The following is a 20,677-nucleotide window of genomic DNA, read 5'->3' as shown; positions in this document are numbered from 1 at the left end:
TCGAAGCCGTGCGACGTTTACTTTAGACGCCAGGGGCCTAATTAGTGCCAATTGTGCGCCTCTTCACGCCAAACTCCATGGAAAAAACGACGCCCTCGAAGTCGGCGTTGCCGACTTCGAGGGCTTATAAATCCCAAACGGTTCAAATTAATAATAATTCCTTCAGAACTTTTGTTAAGCACGGTATCCTCTTTCATCTACTAGCTTTTGGAGCCGCCACGATTTACGGCCTCGGAGGAGATAAATTTTGTTCAACGCGCAATTTCGGGGCCCGACTTTTACTTTGAAAGGCAAATTGCGGACTTCCTGTTGATTTTAGGTTGGGGGGGCGAGCGCGTGAAATCTCGGCCTTGATGAGACCTACGTTTCGGCGCTGGTTTGGTCTTTCTATCACGTTCCTGTGGGCCGCAGCGGCCGCCTTCGTGTGCCTTTTTGTGCCTAGGTGGCGCTAGCGAGCCCATTTTTGCACTTTGGGGGTCCGAGTTGCCATTTTATCGAATTTTTCACCAGACCTGGGGTGCGTGCCAAATTTGGTGAGTTTTTGAGCACGTTTAGGGGGTCAAATTAAGGCCTAACGACACGATATAATAATAAAAAAAAAAAAACGATACAAAAACAATAGGCCCTTCTCCCTAAGGGAGGGCGAGGGCCTAATTAAAGCTGCAAGCAGCGTTGGTCGGCCCTCGCACCGGTGCCGGTCCGCCACGATGTCACTGAAGTGCAGACAATTCATCCATTTTTCCCATTTGTAAGGGTATTTTTTGGTGCTTTCAGTTGGAAAGAGTTTTGGGCTTTTATTTTGAAAGGCCCAGGATGTCCCAGTGTGTGAGTGACATGAGTACTGCGCTAATACATGAGTACTGGCAGCTGTGTCATAATCAGACCAAAATGCAGGCAGACAGAGAAATCCACATTCAATCCAATGGAGAAATCCATGAAAACCCACACCCGTTTGAAGTAACGCCGCTCGGACATAATTTGAGTTACAGACTTTTTTCAGGGTTTAAACGAGTCACAAGACTTGGATCTATAAATCTTGTATTTACATGATTTTGCTATCTTTTACCATTTTTGAGCTATGACAATTTAAGTTTGAGTGTGCTTTCTGCTCCCTCTGACAGCTTATAATGGGTATGTATAGGGGAATGTGCAAGCAGCTAGAGTGAGTCACATGATCAGGCAGAGTGCAGAACAGAACACACCAGTGTCAAAAAGGGTAAAAAAAGTCTGCACAGCAGCCACAAACTTGTTCAAATCTACACCAAAATATCATATTTTTGTAGGAATTTTTGTCCTCTTTCCATCGGCGTAGGTTTGAAAGCTGTCAGTATTTTACTTTAGACAGCAGGGGCCTAATTAGTGCCAAGTGTCTGCCTCTTCACACCAGAGTCCATGGTAAAAAAAGAGGTAGAGGAAGTATCCACAGACAGGCATAATGTAATATATAATAACAATAATAATAATAATAATAATATAGTATAATAATTATAATATAATATCATATAATATATATTATTAACAATATTATTATCAATTATTATTAACAAAATAATAGTTACTAAATAATAATTATTATTACTTTTTTTTTTTATTATTACAATTACATTATGTAGTAGGTATTTACATGACCAGTGCTATGGTAATCCATCTTGTTTTGATTTGAAAAAGAGATCGGGAGGGGCGCAGGGGGGGCTGCGTATAAAAGCCCCGTGCGTCTGTGTCCCTCCCCCCCACTTCTTCTCACAGACTAAGAGGTAAGACCTGTTTTCATCTCTGTTAGCTTAACGTTAGCCTATTGTGTGAACTCTGTGCTGATATGAGGCTATGGTTGATGATAACACAGGTAATTTAAATGTTATATTTCAGAGAGTGATTATGTACTTTGCATTGTGCTGTTTGCTTGTGCTTTTGGTGAGTTTTGATGGAGGGGCCGTCGAGCTTTACATGCAAAGCTAACCTGTATTTGATAATCTCAACTCCTGAGGTACAAGTGATTGACTTGAAACATTTATTAGGACATAGACAAGGCATTACCATCGACGTGAGATGAATTTTAAAGTTTATTGATGGTATTTGGTCGATTGGATTAGCGCGCTAAGCTAGCGCTAGCTAGCGCTAGCTTAGCGCGCTAACCTAGGCCTGAGGCCTACTGGCGTTTATCTTTACATGTAAAGCTAACTTTTATTTGATAATCTTAACTTCTGAGATACAAGTGGTTGGCTTGAAACATTTATTAAGAAGTAGAAAAGGCATTACCATCGACGTGAGATGAATTTTAAAGTGTTTTGATGGCATTTGGTCGATTGGATTAGCGCGCTAAGCTAGCGCTAGCTAGCGCTAGCTAGCGCTAGCTTAGCGCGCTAACCTAGGCCTGAGGCCTACTGGCGTTTAGCTTTACATGTAAAGCTAACTTTTATTTGATAATCTTAACTTCTGAGATACAAGTGGTTGGCTTGAAACATTTATTAAGTTGTAGAAAAGGCATTACCATCGACGTGTGATGAATTTTAAAGTGTTTTGATGGTGTTTGGTCGAGTAGATTAGGTTTTATTTGAATGGAACGCTAGCCTTGCTAGCCCGCTAGCTTAGCTGAGAGACATTGTGTCGGCCATTTTGTGTTCATATAAAGAGAAGCTGTGTCATAGGCCTAGCTCTGTGTAGCTTAGCTGAGAGACATTGTGTCGGCCATTTTGTGTCCATATAAAGAAAAGCTGTGTCATAGGCCTAGCTCTGTGTAGCTTAGCTGAGAGACATTGTGTCGGCCATTTTGTGTCCATATAAAGAAAAGCTGTGTCATAGGCCTAGCTCTGTGTAGCTTAGCTGAGAGACATTGTGTCAGCCATTTTGTGCCCATATAAAGAAAAGCTGTGTCTTAGGCCTAGTTGTGCTAGTGTGTGGTTCCATAAGATTTTGAGAGGCAAACTTTTTCTTGCTGTGACAAAGGAAAATTATTTCACTTGTTTGATTTTTTTTTTTTTTTTAGTTACAAGGTTTTATTTGCATGGAACTGAGTTTGTGATATATGTTGTTGAGCTGAGTGTGTGTGGCTTGTGTGCATTCAATGAGCAGATATAGGCAAAGCTGTGCTAGTGTTTGGTTTGAGAGGAAAACTTATTCTTGTGTGGAAAAGGAAAATTATTGGACTTGATGATGAATAATTGCATTTTGTGTGTGTGTGTGTGTGTATTTTGATATAAGGTTTTATTTGCATGGAACTGAGTTTGTGATATGTGCTTGAACTGAGTGTGTGTGGCTTTGTGACAGAGCTATATCTGCTCTTTGAATGTACACCAGTCATAGCTTTGCTAGTGTGTGTGTGTGTGTGTGTGTGTGTGTGTGTGTGTGTGTATGTGTGTGTGTGTGTGTGTGTGTGTGTGTGTGTGTGTGTGTGTGTGTGGTTCAACCAGATTTTGAGATGAAAACTTTCTCTTGCTGTGTGAAAAAGGAAAATTATTGGACTTGATGATGAAAACTGCCATGTGTGTGTTTTTTGTAGTTTGCTATCACATTTTATTTGCATGGAACTAAGCTTATGATGTATGTCGCTGAGTGTGTGTGGCTTTTGTGTGCATTCAAAGAGCAGGTGTTGCTGTGTCATATGCAAAGCTATGCTAGTGTTTGGTTTGAGAGGAAAACTTTCTCTTGCTGTGTGAAGAGGGAAAATTATTGGACTTGATGATGAGTTGTTGCAGGTGTGTGTGCTTTTTTGTAGTTTGATATCAGGTTTTATTTGCATGGAACTGAGTTTGTGATATATGTTGTTGAGCTGAGTGTGTGTGGCCTGTGTGTGTGTGTGTGTGTGTGTGTGTGTGTGTGTATTCAAAGAGCAGGTGTAGCTGAGAGACATTGTGTCGGCCATTTTGTGTGCATATAAAGAATAGCTGTGTCATAGGCCTAGCTCTGTGTAGCTTAGCTGAGAGACATCGTGCCAGCCATTTTGTGCCCATATAAAGAATAGCTGTGTCATAGGCCTAGCTCTGTGTAGCTTAGCTGGGAGACATCATGTCAGCCATTTTGTGTGCATATAAAGAAAAGCTGTGTCATAGGCCTAGCTCTGTGTAGCTTAGCTGAGAGACATCGTGTCGGCCATTTTATGTTCATATAAAGAAAAGCTGTGTCATAGGCCTAGTTGTGCTAGTGTGTGGTTCCATAAGATTTTGAGAGGCAAACTTTTTCTTGCTGTGACAAAGGAAAACTATTTCACTTGTGTGTGTGTGTGTGTGTGTGTGTTTTTGTAGTTATAAGGTTTTATTTGCATGGAGCTGAGTTTGTGATATATGTTGTTGAGCTGTGTGTGTGTGGCTTGTGTGCATTCAAAGAGCAGATATAGGCAAAGCTGTGCTAGTGTTTGGTTTGAGAGGAAAACTTATTCTTGTGTGGAAAAGGAAAATTATTGGACTTGATGATGAATAATTGCATTTTTTCTGTGTGTGTGTGTATTTTGATATAAGGTTTTATTTGCATGGAACTGAGTTTGTGATATGTACTTGAGCTGAGTGTGTGTGGCTTTGTGACAGAGCTATATCTGCTCTTTGAATGTACACCAGTCATAGCTTTGCGTGTGTGTGTGTGTGTGTGTGGTTCAACCAGATTTTGAGATGAAAACTTTCTCTTGCTGTGTGAAAAAGGGAAATTATTGGACTTGATGATGAAAACTGCTATGTGTGTGTTTTCTGTAGTTTGCTATCATGTTTTATTTGCATGAAACTAAGCTTATGATGTATGTCACTGAGTGTGTGTGGCTTTTGTGTGCATTCAAAGAGCAGGTGTTGCTGTGTCATATGCAAAGCTGTGCTAGTGTTTGGTTTGAGAGGAAAACTTTCTCTTGCTGTGTGAAGAGGGAAAATTATTGGACTTGATGATGAGTTGTTGCAGGTGTGTGTGCTTTTTTGTAGTTTTAGATCAGGTTTTATTTGCATGGAACTGAGTTTGTGATATGTGCTTGAGCTGAGTGTGTGTGGCTTTGTGACAGAGCTATATCTGCTCTTTGAATGTACACCAGTCATAGCTCTGCTAGTGTGTGTGTGTGTGTGTGTGTGTGTGTGTGTGTGGTTCAACCAGATTTTGAGATGAAAACTTTCTCTTGCTGTGACAAATGAAAATTATTTGACTTGGTGTGTGTTTGTGTGTGTGTGTGTGTTCTTTTTTGTAGTTTGATATAAGGTTTTATTTGCATTGAACTGAGTTTGTGATATATGTTGTTGAGCTGAGAGTGTGTGGCCTGTGTGTGTGTGTGTGTGTGTGTGTGTGTGTATTCAAAGAGCAGGTGTAGCTGAGAGACATTGTGTCAGCCATTTTGTGCCCATATAAAGAAAAGCTGTGTCATAGGCCTAGCTCTGTGTAGCTTAGCTGAGAGACATCGTGTCAGCCATTTTGTGCCCATATAAAGAAAAGCTGTGTCATAGGCCTAGCTCTGTGTAGCTGAGCTGAGAGACATTGTGTCGGCCATTTTGTGTGCATATAAAGAAAAGCTGTGTCATAGGCCTAGCTCTGTGTAGCTTAGCTGAGAGACATTGTGTCAGCCATTTTGTGTCCATATAAAGAAAAGCTGTGTCATAGGCCTAGTTGTGCTAGTGTGTGGTTCCATAAGATTTTGAGAGGCAAACTTTTTCTTGCTGTGACAAAGGAAAACTATTTCACTCGTGTGTGTGTGTGTGTGTGTATGAGTGTGTGTGTGTGTGTGTGTGTGTGTGTGTGTGGTTACAAGGTTTTATTTGCATAGAACTTATTTTGTGATATATGTTGTTGAGCTGTGTGTGTGTGTGTGTGGCTTGTGTGCATTCAATGAGCAGATATAGGCAAAGCTGTGCTAGTGTTTGGTTTGAGAGGAAAACTTATTCTTGTGTGGAAAAGGAAAATTATTGGACTTGATGATGATAGATGCATGTTTTTTTTTTTTTTTTTTGTAGTTTGATATCAGGTTTTATTTGCATGGAACTGAGTTTGTGATATATGTTGTTGAGCTGAGAGTGTGTGGCTTTGTGACAGAGCTATATCTGCTCTTTGAATGTACACCAGTCATAGCTGTGCTAGTGTGTGTTTGTGTGTGTGTGTGTGTGTGTGTGTGTGGTTCAACCAGATTTTGAGATGAAAACTTTCTCTTGCTGTGACAAATGAAAATTATTTGACTTGGTGTGTGTGTGTGTGTGTGTGTGTGTTCTTTTTTTGTAGTTTGATATAAGGTTTTATTTGCATTGAACTGAGTTTGTGATATGTTGTTGAGCTGAGAGTGTGTGGCCTGTGTGTGTGTGTGTGTGTGTGTGTGTGTGTGTATTCAAAGAGCAGGTGTAGCTGAGAGACATTGTGTCAGCCATTTTGTGTGCATATAAAGAAAAGCTGTGTCATAGGCCTAGCTCTGTGTAGCTTAGCTGAGAGACATTGTGTCGGCCATTTTGTGCCCATATAAAGAAAAGCTGTGTCATAGGCCTAGTTGTGCTAGTGTGTGGTTCCATAAGATTTTGAGAGGCAAACTTTTTCTTGCTGTGACAAAGGAAAACTATTTCACTCGTGTGTGTGTGTGTGTGTGTGTGTGTGTGTGTGTGTGTGTGGTTACAAGGTTTTATTTGCATAGAACTTATTTTGTGATATATGTTGTTGAGCTGTGTGTGTGTGTGGCTTGTGTGCATTCAAAGAGCAGATATAGGCAAAGCTGTGCTAGTGTTTGGTTTGAGAGGAAAACTTATTCTTGTTTTGTGGAAAAGGAAAATTATTGGACTTGATGATGATAGATGCATGTTTTTTTTTTGTTTGTTTGTTTGTGTGTTTGTAGTTTTAAATCAGGTTTTATTTGCATGGAACTGAGTTAGTGATATGTACTTGAGCTGAGTGTGTGTGGCTTTGTGACAGAGCTATATCTGCTCTTTGAATGTACACCAGTCATGTCTTTTCTAGTGTGTGTGTGTTTGTGTGTGTGTGTTCTTTTTTTGTAGTTTGATATAAGGTTTTATTTGCATTGAACTGAGTTTATGATATATGTTGTTGAGCTGAGAGTGTGTGGCCTGTGTGTGTGTGTGTGTGTGTGTGTGTTTGTAGTTACAAGGTTTTATTTGCATAGAACTGATTTTGTGATATATGTTGTTGAGCTGTGTGTGTGTGTGGTTTGTGTGCATTCAAAGAGCAGATATAGCTCTGTCATATGCAAAACTGTGCTAGTGTTTGGTTTGAGAGGAAAACTTATTCTTGTTGTGTGGAAAAGGAAAATTATTGGACTTGATGATGATAGATGCATGTTTTTTGTTTGTTTGTTTGTTTGTTTTCTTGTAGTTTTAAATCGGGTATTATTTGCATGGAACTAAGTTTGTGATATGTACTTGAGCTGAGTGTGTGTGGCTTTGACAGAGCTATATCTGCTCTTTGAATGTACACCAGTCATATCTTTGCTAGTGTGTGTGTGTGGGTGTGTGCAGTTCAACCAGATTGTGAGATGAAAACTTTCTCTTGCTGCGTGAAATGGGAAAATTATTGGACTCGATGATGAGTTTTTGCATGTGTGTGTGCTTTTTTGTAGTTTTATAAAAGGTTTTATTTGCATAGAGCTGAGTTTGTAATATGTACTTGAGCTGAGTGTGTGTGGCTTTGTGACAGAGCTATATCTACTCTTTGCATGTACACCAGTCATAGCTTTGCTAGTGTGTGTGTGTGTGTGTTTCTTTTTTTGTAGTTTGATATAAGGTTTTATTTGCATGGAACTGAGTTTGTGATATATGTTGTTGAGCTGAGTGTGTGTGGCTTGTGTGCATTCAAAGAGCAGGTGTAGAGTGTCATAGTTGGGCTGGTGTGTGGTGTAATAACATTTTGAGAGGAAGACTTTTTTGCTGTGTGAAAAAGGAAAGTTATTTGTTTTGATGATGAATAGTTGCATGTGTTTTTTTTGTGTAGTTTTATATCAGGTTTTATTTGCATGGAAGTGTTTTGATATATGCAGTTCAGTTGAGTGTGTGTGGCTTTTGTGTGCATTCAAAGAGCAAATAGTTGTGTCATAGGCAAAGCTGTGTTAGTGGTTGGTCCAATATGATTGTAAGAGAAGGTCTTCCTTGTGAGACAAGGAAATTATTTGATTCAATATTGATAATTGTACATTTTTTTTTTCTTTACATGCTGGCGTGTGTGTCTTTTGCTGTATGCAGGAACTGTAGTTTGTGATGTATTTAGTTCGGTGCGTCTGTGTCCACCGGTATGGCTAAGCTGTGAGATGTTGTGTCAGCCACTTTCTGTGTAATGGGCAAGCAAATAATGTAATTAGGATGCCAGTTTGCTGGTTTATTATGATTTTTCGTGTTGTTGGCCATTTTTTTTCAATTACTTGAACACAATGTGGATGCTGGTTTGTGTCTTAAGCATTTTATAGAGAGAAAGACCTTATTTAAAATTAAAACCTAAAAATTTCCTACAGCTAAGTGTATTCAGGATGCTTTCAGTAACGTTCTGTTCAATTAAATGTGTTGTTTTTTTCTACTAGACAAGTAATGTTTAAATCAAACATGTTTTGTTTAATTTACAGATATTGATATCGATTGGCTGTGAGATCTGGTGTTGTCTTTGCTTTGGCTGCTATTGAGAGCGACTGACCTGCGTTTGACCTGCGATTGACCGGCGAGCTACCTGCACCTACATCTGTGATCGTCTGATCCAGAACCACTTAACACAGATACATTTATTCCATTTAAAAACACATACATAACTAATTGTTAATCAACACACATATTTGCACTCCTTCAACACACAGACACATACAGACACACACAGACACATACAGACACACACAGACACACACACACACGCACTGCCAAGGTAAGTTGAAACATTTTTGTATTTGAAGGCTGACCTTGTCTGGGAAAGCATTGTCTGTGAGTATGATTGGCACAGATTCACTTGAATTTTTAAAGTTTCTTTGAACTTTGGAGGAAATTTAATTTTATTTTTTTTTGTTTGTTTGTTTGTTTTTCATTCCTAGATGCCCCGTGCCAAGTCCCACCGGCGGGCCCAGGCCCTGAAGCAGAGGATGGCGCAGCCGCTGCCATGGACCCCCCAGCCGCCTGTCCCCGAGTTCGTTGCTCGTAAGTATCAAACAGTTTTTTTTTTTTTTTTTTAATGTTTAACTGATGCATTTTGAATGTTGTGTGAAAAAGTACGAATTTTGTGTCATCATACTTAACTTTGTTGTCAACCACACAGGGCGCGGTACAGGGTACCGCCATCGCGTGCGGAGATGGCCGACTTCGAAGCTGACCCAGCGCAGCTTCAAGTTGGTCACTCCTGCCCAGAAGCCGGACCAGAAGGTATTAGTTTTTCTTTTTCAGAAACACAGTGCTGGTCGTAAGAAGTCGGTGTCTATGTTCTAAAGCCGTGTCTCTGTCGTTGCAGATGGTGTTCGTCGTGGGAGACTCCCACCTGCGGGCCCTGGTGGATGGGATCGTCGCGATGCCGGAGGTACCTCTGTGTTTTTCTTTTCTCTCTGTTCCAGGTGCGCATGCAGCAGAGCTGAGGACGGAGGTGTCCCACGCCGCTCTCCCCTGGACCCCGGACGTGGTGTGTGTGCTCGCCCCGAGCAACAACCTGACAGCCAGCAGGAACATCGGAGAGGCGTCGCTGGACTTCGGTGCTCTCCTGGCTACAGTTTGCAACCGCTGGGCGAAGGTGTGTTTAATTTGCAGTTGGCAGTATTTGTTTTGTCCTGTGCTGTCACAGTAAGCGTGTGTTTTCACATGTGCTTTTTTAGAAACCTAAATGTGATTCTGAACGTGATTTTTTTTTGTGTGTGTGTGTGTAGGTGTTCGTGCTGGACTTCCCTCCACGCCTGAACATCGAGCCTGGCCTGCAGGAGCTGTTCCGCCAGGAGTTCCGCCGTGTCGCAGCACGCATGGGTACGTCTTAGTTTTGGTCATCAGTTTGATTATAACTGACGTATCGTGAACTTAACCTCATATGTTTTACATGAGTGTATTTATTACCAGAATGTATGATGTTTCTCACTTTTGCGGCAGGTCTCCCGTACGTGTCTGTGGCAGAGCACCTCCCTCTGGACCGTTTGGAGCTGTGGAGCCGTGACGGTGTAAGTACAGCATACTTTGTTGTTGTGACATGACACATGGAGGAGTTGAAGGTTGTCATTTTCGATACACAAGCTGAGCACAATGTGTTCTGTGTTTCACTGTTTTCCAGGTGCACCTCAGCGACAGCGACGGAACGCCGATCCTCGTCCAGGCCCTGTGGGACGCCGCGGTCCGCCAGCTGACTCCTCCTCCTCCTCCTCCTCCCTCGGTGCCCCCCCGGACATCGCCTCGTGCCAGGGTCTCCCCCGTGCTGGTTGTGACAGGACACAGCCCCGCGCCCCGCCACCGCGACCCACTGGAGTGGACCGTCGTCGGACAGGAGGGCAAGGTAATGTGTTTGAGTCATTTTCTGGCTGTACATTTGTGCATCTTTTCTGGTTTTATTTTGTGTGTGTGTTTTTTTTTTTTTTTTTTTTTAATGGTGACAATTTTTTTTTGTGGTTTTTAAGATTCGAGCATCTCCGGTGCAAGAGTCTGTCCTCCCGTCCAACCCCGTGTGGTTCAGCGGCGACATCCTGGATGCCATGGAGAGGGTTTCGCCATCCTCGGACAGCGACGTCACTGCCCTTCTGCCAGCTGGCCAGGTAAACTGCCTGAGAATTATATTTATATATTAGTTCTGACTTTAAGGTGTTTCTGTTAAGTTATAAAATGTTAAATGGGTTTGCCTCTAATGTTTCCCCTTGTCTCTGTGTGAGTGTGTGTGTGAATGGTTGTGAGTTTTTCTGAGTGCGTGCTGTGTCTTTTTGAGTCAGGTCATCATGCTGCTGGTGGTTGTGTGGCTCAGGTCCCAGGCTGCTCCAGTGCATGTGGCTCCCCTCGGCATCCGCATTCCTCATCCACCAACTGTTTTTACATTTTTTCCTTGATATTATACATATAGATCTTTTGTTGTGTTTTTTTTTTCTTTGCTTGCAAAGTCTATTGTACGTGTGTATGTCCTGGACAAAATTGAATTTAAGACTGCATTTAACAAGGTTTGTTTTCCTTCTTTTAGACTTCCCGTGTGAGGCGTTCGCCGAAAGGTGTTGCCACAAGGCGTAGAGGAGGAAAGCGGCAGGTTGGTATCATGTTTAGTATGTGAGCTATGTGGATTGTTTTGTCGTATTTTGATAACACGTGCAGAACCCGAATGAATGAGTGCATTATTGAAATGAGTCTTTTGTCTTCCCCTATCTTTTTTAGGTGCTGGCAACACCTTCACCTGCCCGTGTCACCGTGCCTGCCTCCGGGCCCAGACCAGCGGTGCAGCAGGTTTGTCTTTGTTTATTTATATATATTATGTGAATTATTATTATGACAGGTAACAGGGAAATGGTTCTCCTGTGATTTAGTGAAACCTTGTTTGATTTTTTAATTTATTTTTTTGTCTTGTGTCAGGTGGAGGCGACAGCCCAGGAGTCGTCCAGCGTGGTGCCAGGGGTGGTCGTCGTCCGGGAGGAGGTTGCCGCAGCGTGCCCGGCCGTCCCGGAGGTGCAGCAGAGTACTTTTTATAACGTGCAGAACCCGAGTGAATGAGTGCATTATGTAAATGAGGCTTTTTTTCTTCCCCATCTTTTTTAGGTGCCGGCGAGACCTTCACCAGCCCGTGGGACCGTGTCCGCCTCCGGGCCCAGACCAGCGGTGCAGCAGGTTTGTCTTTGTTTAAATATAATATGTGAGTTAGCATTGAGAGGTAGCAGGAAAATGGTTCTCCTGTTTTCATATTTGTCTGTTGTGTACATTCTGTTTTATCTAGTTATTCTCAATTGCACTTGGTATTATTTACACTGTTTATTCAGTTGTTTACACTGTTTAGTCTGTTTACATTCTGTTTCATCTAGTTACTCAATTGCACTCAATATTATTTAGCTCTTGTTTTTTAGCACTAGTTATACAGACCATATTGCACTAGTTATATAGATTATATTTAATTTTTAAACGGTCCCACAATTCCATCTCTGCTGTAATCCGGAAGCCAAGCAATGACATTTCGTTGCCAAAATCTCACTGCTGTGTTTTTTTTTTTTTATCAGGTGGAGGCGACAGCCCAGGAGTCGGCCAGCGAGGTGCCGGGAGTGGTCGCCGTTCAGGAGGAGGTCGCCGCAGCGGGCCCTGCTGTCCCAGAGGAGCGACAGAAGATCTTCAAAGCTAAGGCTGTTTTTGTTCCTTCTATTTGTGTTAGAGATGTTCAGTCAGAGTCTAGCGCTAATGCTGTGGCAACAGGGTCTAACATAGATAGCAGCAGGATTAGGCTAGCTAAAGTTGTGCGCGGGTCGTTTCATCAGGGAAATGCCCGATTTGTGTATGGAGGTGTGCAGTGTATGGCTATAGCTTTGGTCAGCTTAGCCAAACACACGGTGAGGAGCGCGTTCTCGTGGGACAGGCTGGATCTGGATCGCGCGTTGGTTGAAGGTGATGAGTTGTACACGAGTTTGCGTGACCTCAACATCTTCAGCCATGTGTCTAATCTGCTGTCTGTGCCAGATTTGCCACAGCAGTTGGAATTAGACGGACAGCTGTTTAGGTTTAGTTTTGGCGACACGGTGTTAGGCGAAGTAGGCGTGACCGAAGGTGAATACATCGATTTCGGTGTATTCATCAGCTTGCGTAATGGACTGGAGAGAATCTTCAGTCAATACACCACATGTCTTTTGACAATGTGCGGAAACACCACTGCCATCGTGCGTGAGGGTGGACGGTTCGCTGTGGTCGACAGTCACTCACGCAGTAGCACTGGCTTGTTACACCACAATGGTACAAGCGTGGTTCTGCATTTCGCCTGTCTTGACGACCTGCACCACTACATCTGTCGTTTGGCCGACAGTCTCCGTTCGAGGGAGAAGCTCTTTGAGCTGTGTGGTGTCACGGTCAGCACGGGTGCAAGTCCAGCGCGGTCTGGTGTGTCTGTGGAGAGTCTCGTCACTGGGATGAGCGCTGCTCCAGCACCAGAGTCTAGTGTGCTCACTGAGGCTGGGAGAAAAAGTGAGGTGTCTGCAGGCGTTTGTGTGCCTGAGTGTGGTGTCAGCATTGCCGCAAGTCCGGCACTGTCTGGCATTTCTGTTTTTAGTTTCTCCAGCGAGGTGAGCAGCGGTTCAGCGGCAGAACCAACGGTGACCGATGGCAGAAAGCGTGTTATTTCTTCCGGCAATTGTATGTCGAAGAAATCCAAGAGTTTCGATGTCCGAGAGGTCAATTTGGACGTCGAATTTGTTAGCGAGGTGAGAAGCGAAGAGCTGGTCTTCCATCCCCTCGGCTTAGATGTTTGTCGTGCTTTATGCACAAAGTTAAACGTCGATTGCGTGAAAGTTGTTAGTCCGGCAGCCACAGAGGAGGGGTTGTTAGGTGTTCCTTGTAGCAAAGAAAGGATTGTGGCCGATGGGAACTGCTTCTTCAGAGCCATCTCTCAGGCGGTGAGTGGTTCTCAGAAGCACCATCGTAAGATTAGGTTAGCTGTATGTAAAGAGGTAGAAAGGAACACAGATAGATATCAGAGTCTTTTGAGAAGTGAGTACTCCTCTGTGTTAGAGTACATTGAGCAGTCCAGGATGAGGCGTGTCGGCAGTTGGGCCACAGAGGTGGAAATTCAGGCGACAGCTGATTGGTTAGGCGTTAGTGTGTTTACGTTCCATGATGGACGTTGGATAAAGTATAGCTGTAGTAGTAAGCATTTGTCAGTGGAGTGTGTTTATTTAGAGAATGTCATGGGGCGGCATTTTGAGAATGTTGTTTGCGTGTGTAAGCCTGGACTGCATGGTTGTTACGGTTACTGTAAAGTTAGGGAAGTGGCAGGCTATAGCATTAGGTCTAGAATGGATGTTGTAGATAGTGACAACACAGCGGTTAGGTGTGATTTACCAGGTTCTGTTGTAGGTGTAGATAATAGTGACAAGATTGTGGAGGCTTCTAGGGAGTTAGTGTCAGGTAGAAAGTCTCTATCCAAGTATCTGAGGAGGAGACAAAGGACACAGGAAAAGTTGGATATTTCACTTAGGGAGAAACGTCAGTTTAGGATTAGAAAGATATATAAAGAAAATGTGGTATTTAGGGAGAAGGCTAAGTTGTGGAGTGTAGGGAAATATAGTAAGAATTTACCCCACAGAGAGAGGGTTAAAGAGAGGAGTATTAGTAAATATAGGGACAGCAGTGAGCACAGGGAGAGAGTAAAGGCCAGGAGTTTTGCCAAATATAGGGACAGCAGTGAGCACAGGGAGAGAGTAAAGGCCAAGAGTTTTGTCAAATATAGGGACATCAGTGAGCACAGGGAGAGAGTTAAGGGCAAGATTTTGGGCAAATATAGGGACAGCACAGAGTATAGGGAGAATCTTAAACAAAGGAGTAAGAGAAGGAGTAAGAGTAAATATCACGGTAGTGTAGATCATAAGCAGAGAGTAATTTCCAGTGTCAGGTTAGGTAGAAAGCAGAGGGTAGACAAGTCAAAAGATTTTGGTTTTGTTAGGGAGCAGTTTTTAGAAAAGGTCAGAGATGGACCTGATTTTGTGTGCTGTGTGTGTCATAGGTTGTTTTTTAGATATCAGGTGGTTAGTTGTGTTAGGGAAACTTATAGGCAAAGTTCAGCGACAGCGGCTTTGGCAGATAGGTGTATAGGCCAGCAATATTTGCATCGGTGTATTGGTGAGTGTGTTGCGCCGTGTTCGTTGGTTTCATCGCGCGGTAATTTGTGGATTTGTTACACGTGTGATAGAAAGCTTAGTTCAGGTGAGATGCCAGCTGAATGCTGGGTTAATAACTTGGAGCTTGATCCCATTCCTGCTGAACTGGGATCTTTGAATAGTTTAGAACAGCATCTTATTGCGTTACACATTCCATTCATGAAAATGCTGGCACTGCCTAAAGGTGGGCAGAATGGAGTACATGGACCAGTGACATGTGTTCCAGCCAACATTGTTCAGACTGCGAATGTGTTGCCACGTTCGAATATGGAAGGGTCTCTGCTTCAGGTTAAGCTGAAGCGGAAACTCACATATAAAGGGCATTACGAGTACCAGTTTGTCGATACGTTGCGTGTAAGACAGGCGCTAGATTACTTAAAGAGGACAAATGTTCATTATAGAGGAATTGACTTTAATGAGGACTGGGTTAACGAGTTTGTTAGGGAAGAAGATAGGGAAAAGGAAGAGGCCGAGTCAGGCAGTGAGGATGAGGCTGAGGTCAGGTCAGGTCAGGTTACGGTTCAGTCTGAAATGTGTGAGCTAGCGGAATCAGCAGACATAGGACAGGATGAACTGTTACATGACAGACAACAGCACTGCATGTTTCAGGACACTTGTCTTATGCCTGTTGATATTGGTCAGGAAGCTTTAGATCAGTATTTTAAGGATATTTTGAACATTGCGCCTGCAGAAGGGAATAGTCCGGTAAGAATGCTTTCTGACCACACGAACGAGGCAAAGTGTTTCCCCGTGTTGTTTCCCACGGGTGGTAAGACGTATCATGATGGCCGGTGGCACGACTTGACGTTGGCGCGTTATCTTAATAATAGGATTATGCATGCCGACGGTCGTTTTGCGCGGAATGTAGAGTATATATTTTTTGCGCAGTACGTGTCGGAGTTGGACAAGGTTGTGTCAAGTGTTTCTGTCGCGTTGCGCAAGGATAAAGGAGGTCAGAGGCCTCAACGGGTTAGTGAGGATATGTTGGCAGATGCGGACGCCTTGAAGCAGTTGTTGGCGTGTGATGATGGGTTTAGGTTTCTTAAACCCATTAGAGGAACTCCGGCCTTCTGGCAGTCTGTCCAGAAGGACGTGATGGCTTGTGTGCGTCAGTTAGGCATTCCGACGTGGTTTTGCTCGTTTTCGTCTGCGGATATGCGCTGGCAGAATCTTCTGACCAGCATCCTGAAACAGGAAGGCAGATCGCAGACGGTAGAGGATTTGGAGTGGGCTGATAGGTGCGCGTTGTTGCGACGTAATCCTGTGACCGCGGCGCGAATGTTTGACTACAGGTGGCATTGTTTTCTGAAAGAGGTTCTCATGTCTCCCTGTCAACCTATCGGCAAAATAATCGATTACTTTTATAGGGTAGAATTTCAACAAAGAGGCTCACCACATGTGCATTGTTTGTTTTGGATTGAGGGTGCTCCCCAAATTGATAAAAACACAGATGAGGAAGTCGTAGAATTTATTGACCGTTACGTTACGTGTGAGCTACCCTCAGATGATGACACACTATTGGACACGGTGTCATCTGTTCAAACACATTCCAAACGACATTCAAAGTCATGCAGAAAACACAAAACGACATGTCGTTTCAATTTTCCAAAACCTGTTTCTGCGCGCACATTCATTTGTAGAATGCGGGAGTGCAAGTGTGATAAGAACAAGAAGACAGGTGAGGCTGAATCTAATTCAGAAAACAAGCCAGCCTGTAAGTGTTTTGAGGATAGGGATAGGATGCCTAAAGAGTTTGCACACAAAATTCTTGAGGCTGTTAAGAAAGCTGTGGAACGCGATGTGCCTCCTGCAAGTGTAGAGGAGTTGTTTGGTAGCTTGCGTATAAATCAGGAGATCTTTGAAATGGCTTATAGGCGTTTAGAGAAAAAGCATAAGGTAGTCTATAGGAGAGGGGTGAACGAGGTCTGGGTCAATCAGTATAGTAAGAAGTTGTTGAAGTGCTGGAACGCTAACATGGACATTAGCTTTGTCACCGACGCCTACGCAGTAGTGATATACATAATATCGTATATTACAAAAGCAGAGAGAGAAATTGGCCTCTTATTGACTAATGCCCAAAAAGAAGCAAAAAAACAAGGGAATCTCTCTGCCAAAGAAGCCCTGCGGAAGCTGGGCAGTGTATATTTACACAACAGAGATGTTTGTGCGCAGGAGGCGGTGTATAGGCTAACGAACATGCACCTTAGGGAGTGTTCCAGGAAGGTCGTGTTTGTGCCGACAGGCAGTAGAATAGTTAGAATGAGTTTGCCCCTCAGTGTGTTGAGGCAGATGGCCGCCTCCCGTGATCTACGGGAGGAGGATATGTTTATGATTAGTATAGTAGATAGGTATAGGAATAGGCCTGACAGTGTAGTGTTTGATAACATGTGTATGGCTACCTTTGCATCTGAGTATCGTGTTCTCAGCAAAAATGAGATGTCTAAAGACAGAATTGAACTGAAGAATGACTTAGGATTCATTCTTAGGAGAACACGCACTCAGTTTGCAGTGGTGCGATACATGCGTTTTAATTTGGATAGAGAGGAGGAGGCACATTTTCAGAGCCTGTTGCAGTTGTTTCTTCCTTATAGAACTGACTCAGACCTCAAACCTGATGGCTTTGAGCTGTTTGAGCAGTTCTATAACGATGGTGAGGTGTTGTTTAGCGACGGCTCTGTACATTCGGTTAGTGATGTTGTCGATGAGAATAGGGCAAGGTTTGAGGTCAATTGTCCTCACCTTGAGTTAGCTCAGGAGATAGCGGCGCAAAACAACGGTGTAGATGAGGATGTTTGGGGTGAGCTTTGTCCTGAACAGGAAGCGGAACGCCTAGAAGGTTTAGAGGAGATGAGGCAGCAGCGGGAATGTGAGTTAGCTGAGGAACAGCTTGTTGAGTCGTTGGTGAATGTGCCAGATTTGATTGTTGGTGGCAGACAGGTAGCGCAGTTAGAGAGAAACAGGTCCATTTTATCTCGAACTGAGGGTTTGGCGCTTGTTAGGTCTCTGAATGAGACACAGCTTGCTGTTTTTTATAGGGTGAGACAGTGGTGTCTGCAGAAGGTGATGGGTAAAAACCCAGAGTCTCTGCGTGTGTTTGTGACAGGTGGTGCAGGGACGGGGAAAAGTCATTTAATTAGGGCTATCCAGTATGAAGCAGCGCGGCTGCTGTCAACACTTTGTGATCAACCAGACGATATCTGTGTTTTGTTAACTGCTCCTACAGGAATAGCTGCATATAATTTGAATGCAGCAACAATTCATCACACATTGAGTATTGGCAAACAGGCTAGTTTACCTTACACCCCTCTGGGTGAAGATAAACTAAACTCTTTGCGAGCAAAATTAAGTCACCTCCAAATTTTAATCATAGATGAAATCAGTATGGTTAATCACAATCTGTTGGCTTATGTCCACGGTAGGTTAAGACAGATTAAACAGACAGGCGACTTTTCCCCGTTTGGTAATGTTAGCGTGATAGCTGTCGGGGACTTCTATCAGTTGCCTCCCGTTAAAGGGAAGCCTCTGTATAGTAGTCCTGTTGGTGTGGACCTGTGGTGTAATTTCAGCATCGTGGAGCTGAAAAAGATAGTTAGACAGAAGGATAGTGTGTTTGCTGAAATGCTTAATAGGTTAAGAGTGCGTTCCAGGGCCACCCCAATGTTAGATAGCGACATTGAAATGTTGAAGATGCGCGAGACCGGCGAGGTGAGCTCAGCCTTGCATATCTTTGCGACGAATAGGCAAGTAAGTGAGCACAACCTAAATTATCTGTTTGACTGTTGTCCTGATTATGTCACCATTGAGGCGCAGGATTTTGTGACTAACAGGACAACAGGGAATTTGGAACGGATGCCCGGGCATCACGGCGTGGCGGCGGACACGTCTCTACCGGAGACTTTGTGTATAGCGAGGAACGCGCGAGTCATGTTGTGTAAGAACGTGGATGTTGCGGACGGCCTGGTCAATGGAGCATGTGGCACGGTTACTCAGATAGTTTTTGGAGAGGATTCCACGTTTCCTCTCACTGTGTATGTTAGATTTGATGATGAGAAAATTGGTTCAGATAGGAGGAAAAACCGTGCACATGCAGCAGTAGAATGCCTGCAGTCTACTGCCATTGATCCAGAGGAGGATAGAGCTACTAAGCGTGGCGGTTTGCGTCGTCAGTTTCCTCTGAGGTTAGCGTGGGCTTGCACTGTTCACAAAGTGCAAGGACTCACTGTGGACGAGGCGGTAGTGTCCTTAAAGAGGGTGTTTGCACCGGGGCAGGCATATGTAGCGCTTAGTCGCGTTAGGGCCTTGTCTGGACTGATCATCGAGGATTTTACAGAGAGGGCAATTTATTGCAAGGACGCCATAAAGGAGGCCTTGGATAGCATGCCTCCATTTTTGATTGAGCAGCCAGAGCCTTCATTAAATGCACACAGTTTCTCTGTGTATTTAATGAACGTTCAAAATTTAAGTCGCCATGTGTTAGATTTGGTGTCTTGCACGCAGCATTTACAGCTTACCTGTATTGCTGTGACAGAAACGTGGCTCACTGCACAGTCTTCATTAGACAGTGTCCAAATTGAGGGTTACACTTTCCACAGTCGTCCTCGTGGCTTGTGTTACAGCAGCAGTAACCCCAAATTGTTAGAGCTAAAGAACCTAGAACACGGTGGAGTTGGTTTGTATAGCGTAGACAATTTGGACTGTGATATTCTGCAGGTGCCCGATTTGAATCTGGAGTGTTTGGTGTGCCTGTGCAACAAATTCAACATATTATTGGCAGTAATTTATCGTCCACCGTGTTATCCAATTTCTTTATTCAAACAAAATCTGGGGAAGTTACTTGATTGGTTACATCCAATCAGTAACACAATTGTAATAATGGGGGATTTCAATGAGAACATTTTAAAAACATCCTCAATTTGCAAATTTATGGGTGAAAAAGGTTTTAGTCAACATGTAACACAAGAAACTACAGAGAAGGGGACACTAATTGATCACGTTTATGTTAAAACAACACAGTATAATGTGGAGTGTGCAGTGATGCCCACGTATTTTAGTGATCACGAAGGTGTTGTATGTAGTTTTAGTGTAAACGATGATCAGGGGTTAGTTGTTGACTTCGAGGAGGTAGAGGGCCTCTTCGAGTCAGACGTGGATTTTGATGAGGGTTAGGTTGTTTTGTTTGGCAAAGGAAGCAAACAATGAATTCACACGACCGGTGTAAATTCTTTGTTTGATGAGTCAAACGGAGCTACATTGCAGTGTCCCGGTGCAAATGTTAGTGTTGTCGCGTTTGTGTGTTGGTTAAGAGGAAACTGACTTGTAGTGTGTTGTGTTGTTCATGGTGTGTACATTGGCTACCACTATGAATGTTGTCTTTTTAGAGCCTGTCCCACTGTAATTGTATAGATTGTTATTTATTGTCATTATTTATAGTATTTATATTGTCTATTTATTATTGATTTTAGATTATGTATTTATGATGTGGAATAGATGATCATGGTTAGATCTTAGATTAAGCAAATCATGTGTTTCAGGTGTAATTAGGGAAGGTATAGTTGTGGACAATCATGTGTAGGGCCGTATATCAGGTAATCATGTGTCACAGGTTTATGGATGTGTTAGTCTCTGTTTGCCACGTGTTAGCTGTTGGTCTCTGTTTAAAGTTTAAATGTGAAGAGTTCATTTGCAAAAACAGATAAAAGCCATTCTTAAAATGGATACACCGTTTCACTGATACTGCTTGGAGTACACACACACATACACACACACATACACACACACACACACACACACACACAGGACATGATTTAGGATAATAAATCAAATGGGGATTTTTGCAAATGAGCTCTTCATGTATATCTGTTAAAATTTTAAATGTATGTCTGTTTAAAGTTGAAATGTATATAGTTCTGCATGTTTGAGTCCATGTCACCTTCATGTGTACTGTCTGTACACAAGAGGTTCACTTTCAATACT

The 20,677-nt window shown here is 43.1% G+C and overlaps 2 protein-coding genes across 2 annotated transcripts; both read left to right on the top strand.

Annotated features, from left to right (window-relative positions):
• Positions 1–8,953: 8,953 nt before the first annotated feature.
• LOC115364744 (uncharacterized) lies at positions 8,954–13,910 on the top strand. The gene is made up of 13 exons (XM_030059308.1): positions 8,954–9,056; positions 9,175–9,278; positions 9,364–9,636; positions 9,770–9,863; positions 9,984–10,008; positions 10,173–10,380; positions 10,502–10,636; positions 11,050–11,112; positions 11,238–11,306; positions 11,433–11,525; positions 11,616–11,684; positions 12,068–13,252; positions 13,905–13,910. The coding sequence occupies exons 1-13, from the start codon at positions 8,954–8,956 to the stop codon at positions 13,908–13,910; spliced, it is 2,427 nt and encodes an 808-aa protein (XP_029915168.1).
• Positions 13,911–14,971: 1,061 nt separating this feature from the next.
• Positions 14,972–19,968, top strand: LOC115364743 (uncharacterized). The gene has a single exon (XM_030059307.1). It carries the CDS (start codon positions 14,972–14,974, stop codon positions 19,868–19,870), a length of 4,899 nt encoding a protein of 1,632 aa, XP_029915167.1. The 3' UTR covers positions 19,871–19,968.
• Positions 19,969–20,677: the final 709 nt, after the last annotated feature.

Source organism: Myripristis murdjan, chromosome 9 (assembly GCF_902150065.1).
Source record: "Myripristis murdjan chromosome 9, fMyrMur1.1, whole genome shotgun sequence".
Lineage (NCBI taxonomy): Eukaryota > Metazoa > Chordata > Actinopteri > Holocentriformes > Holocentridae > Myripristis > Myripristis murdjan.
This window is presented reverse-complemented; position numbering and strand designations above follow the sequence as displayed.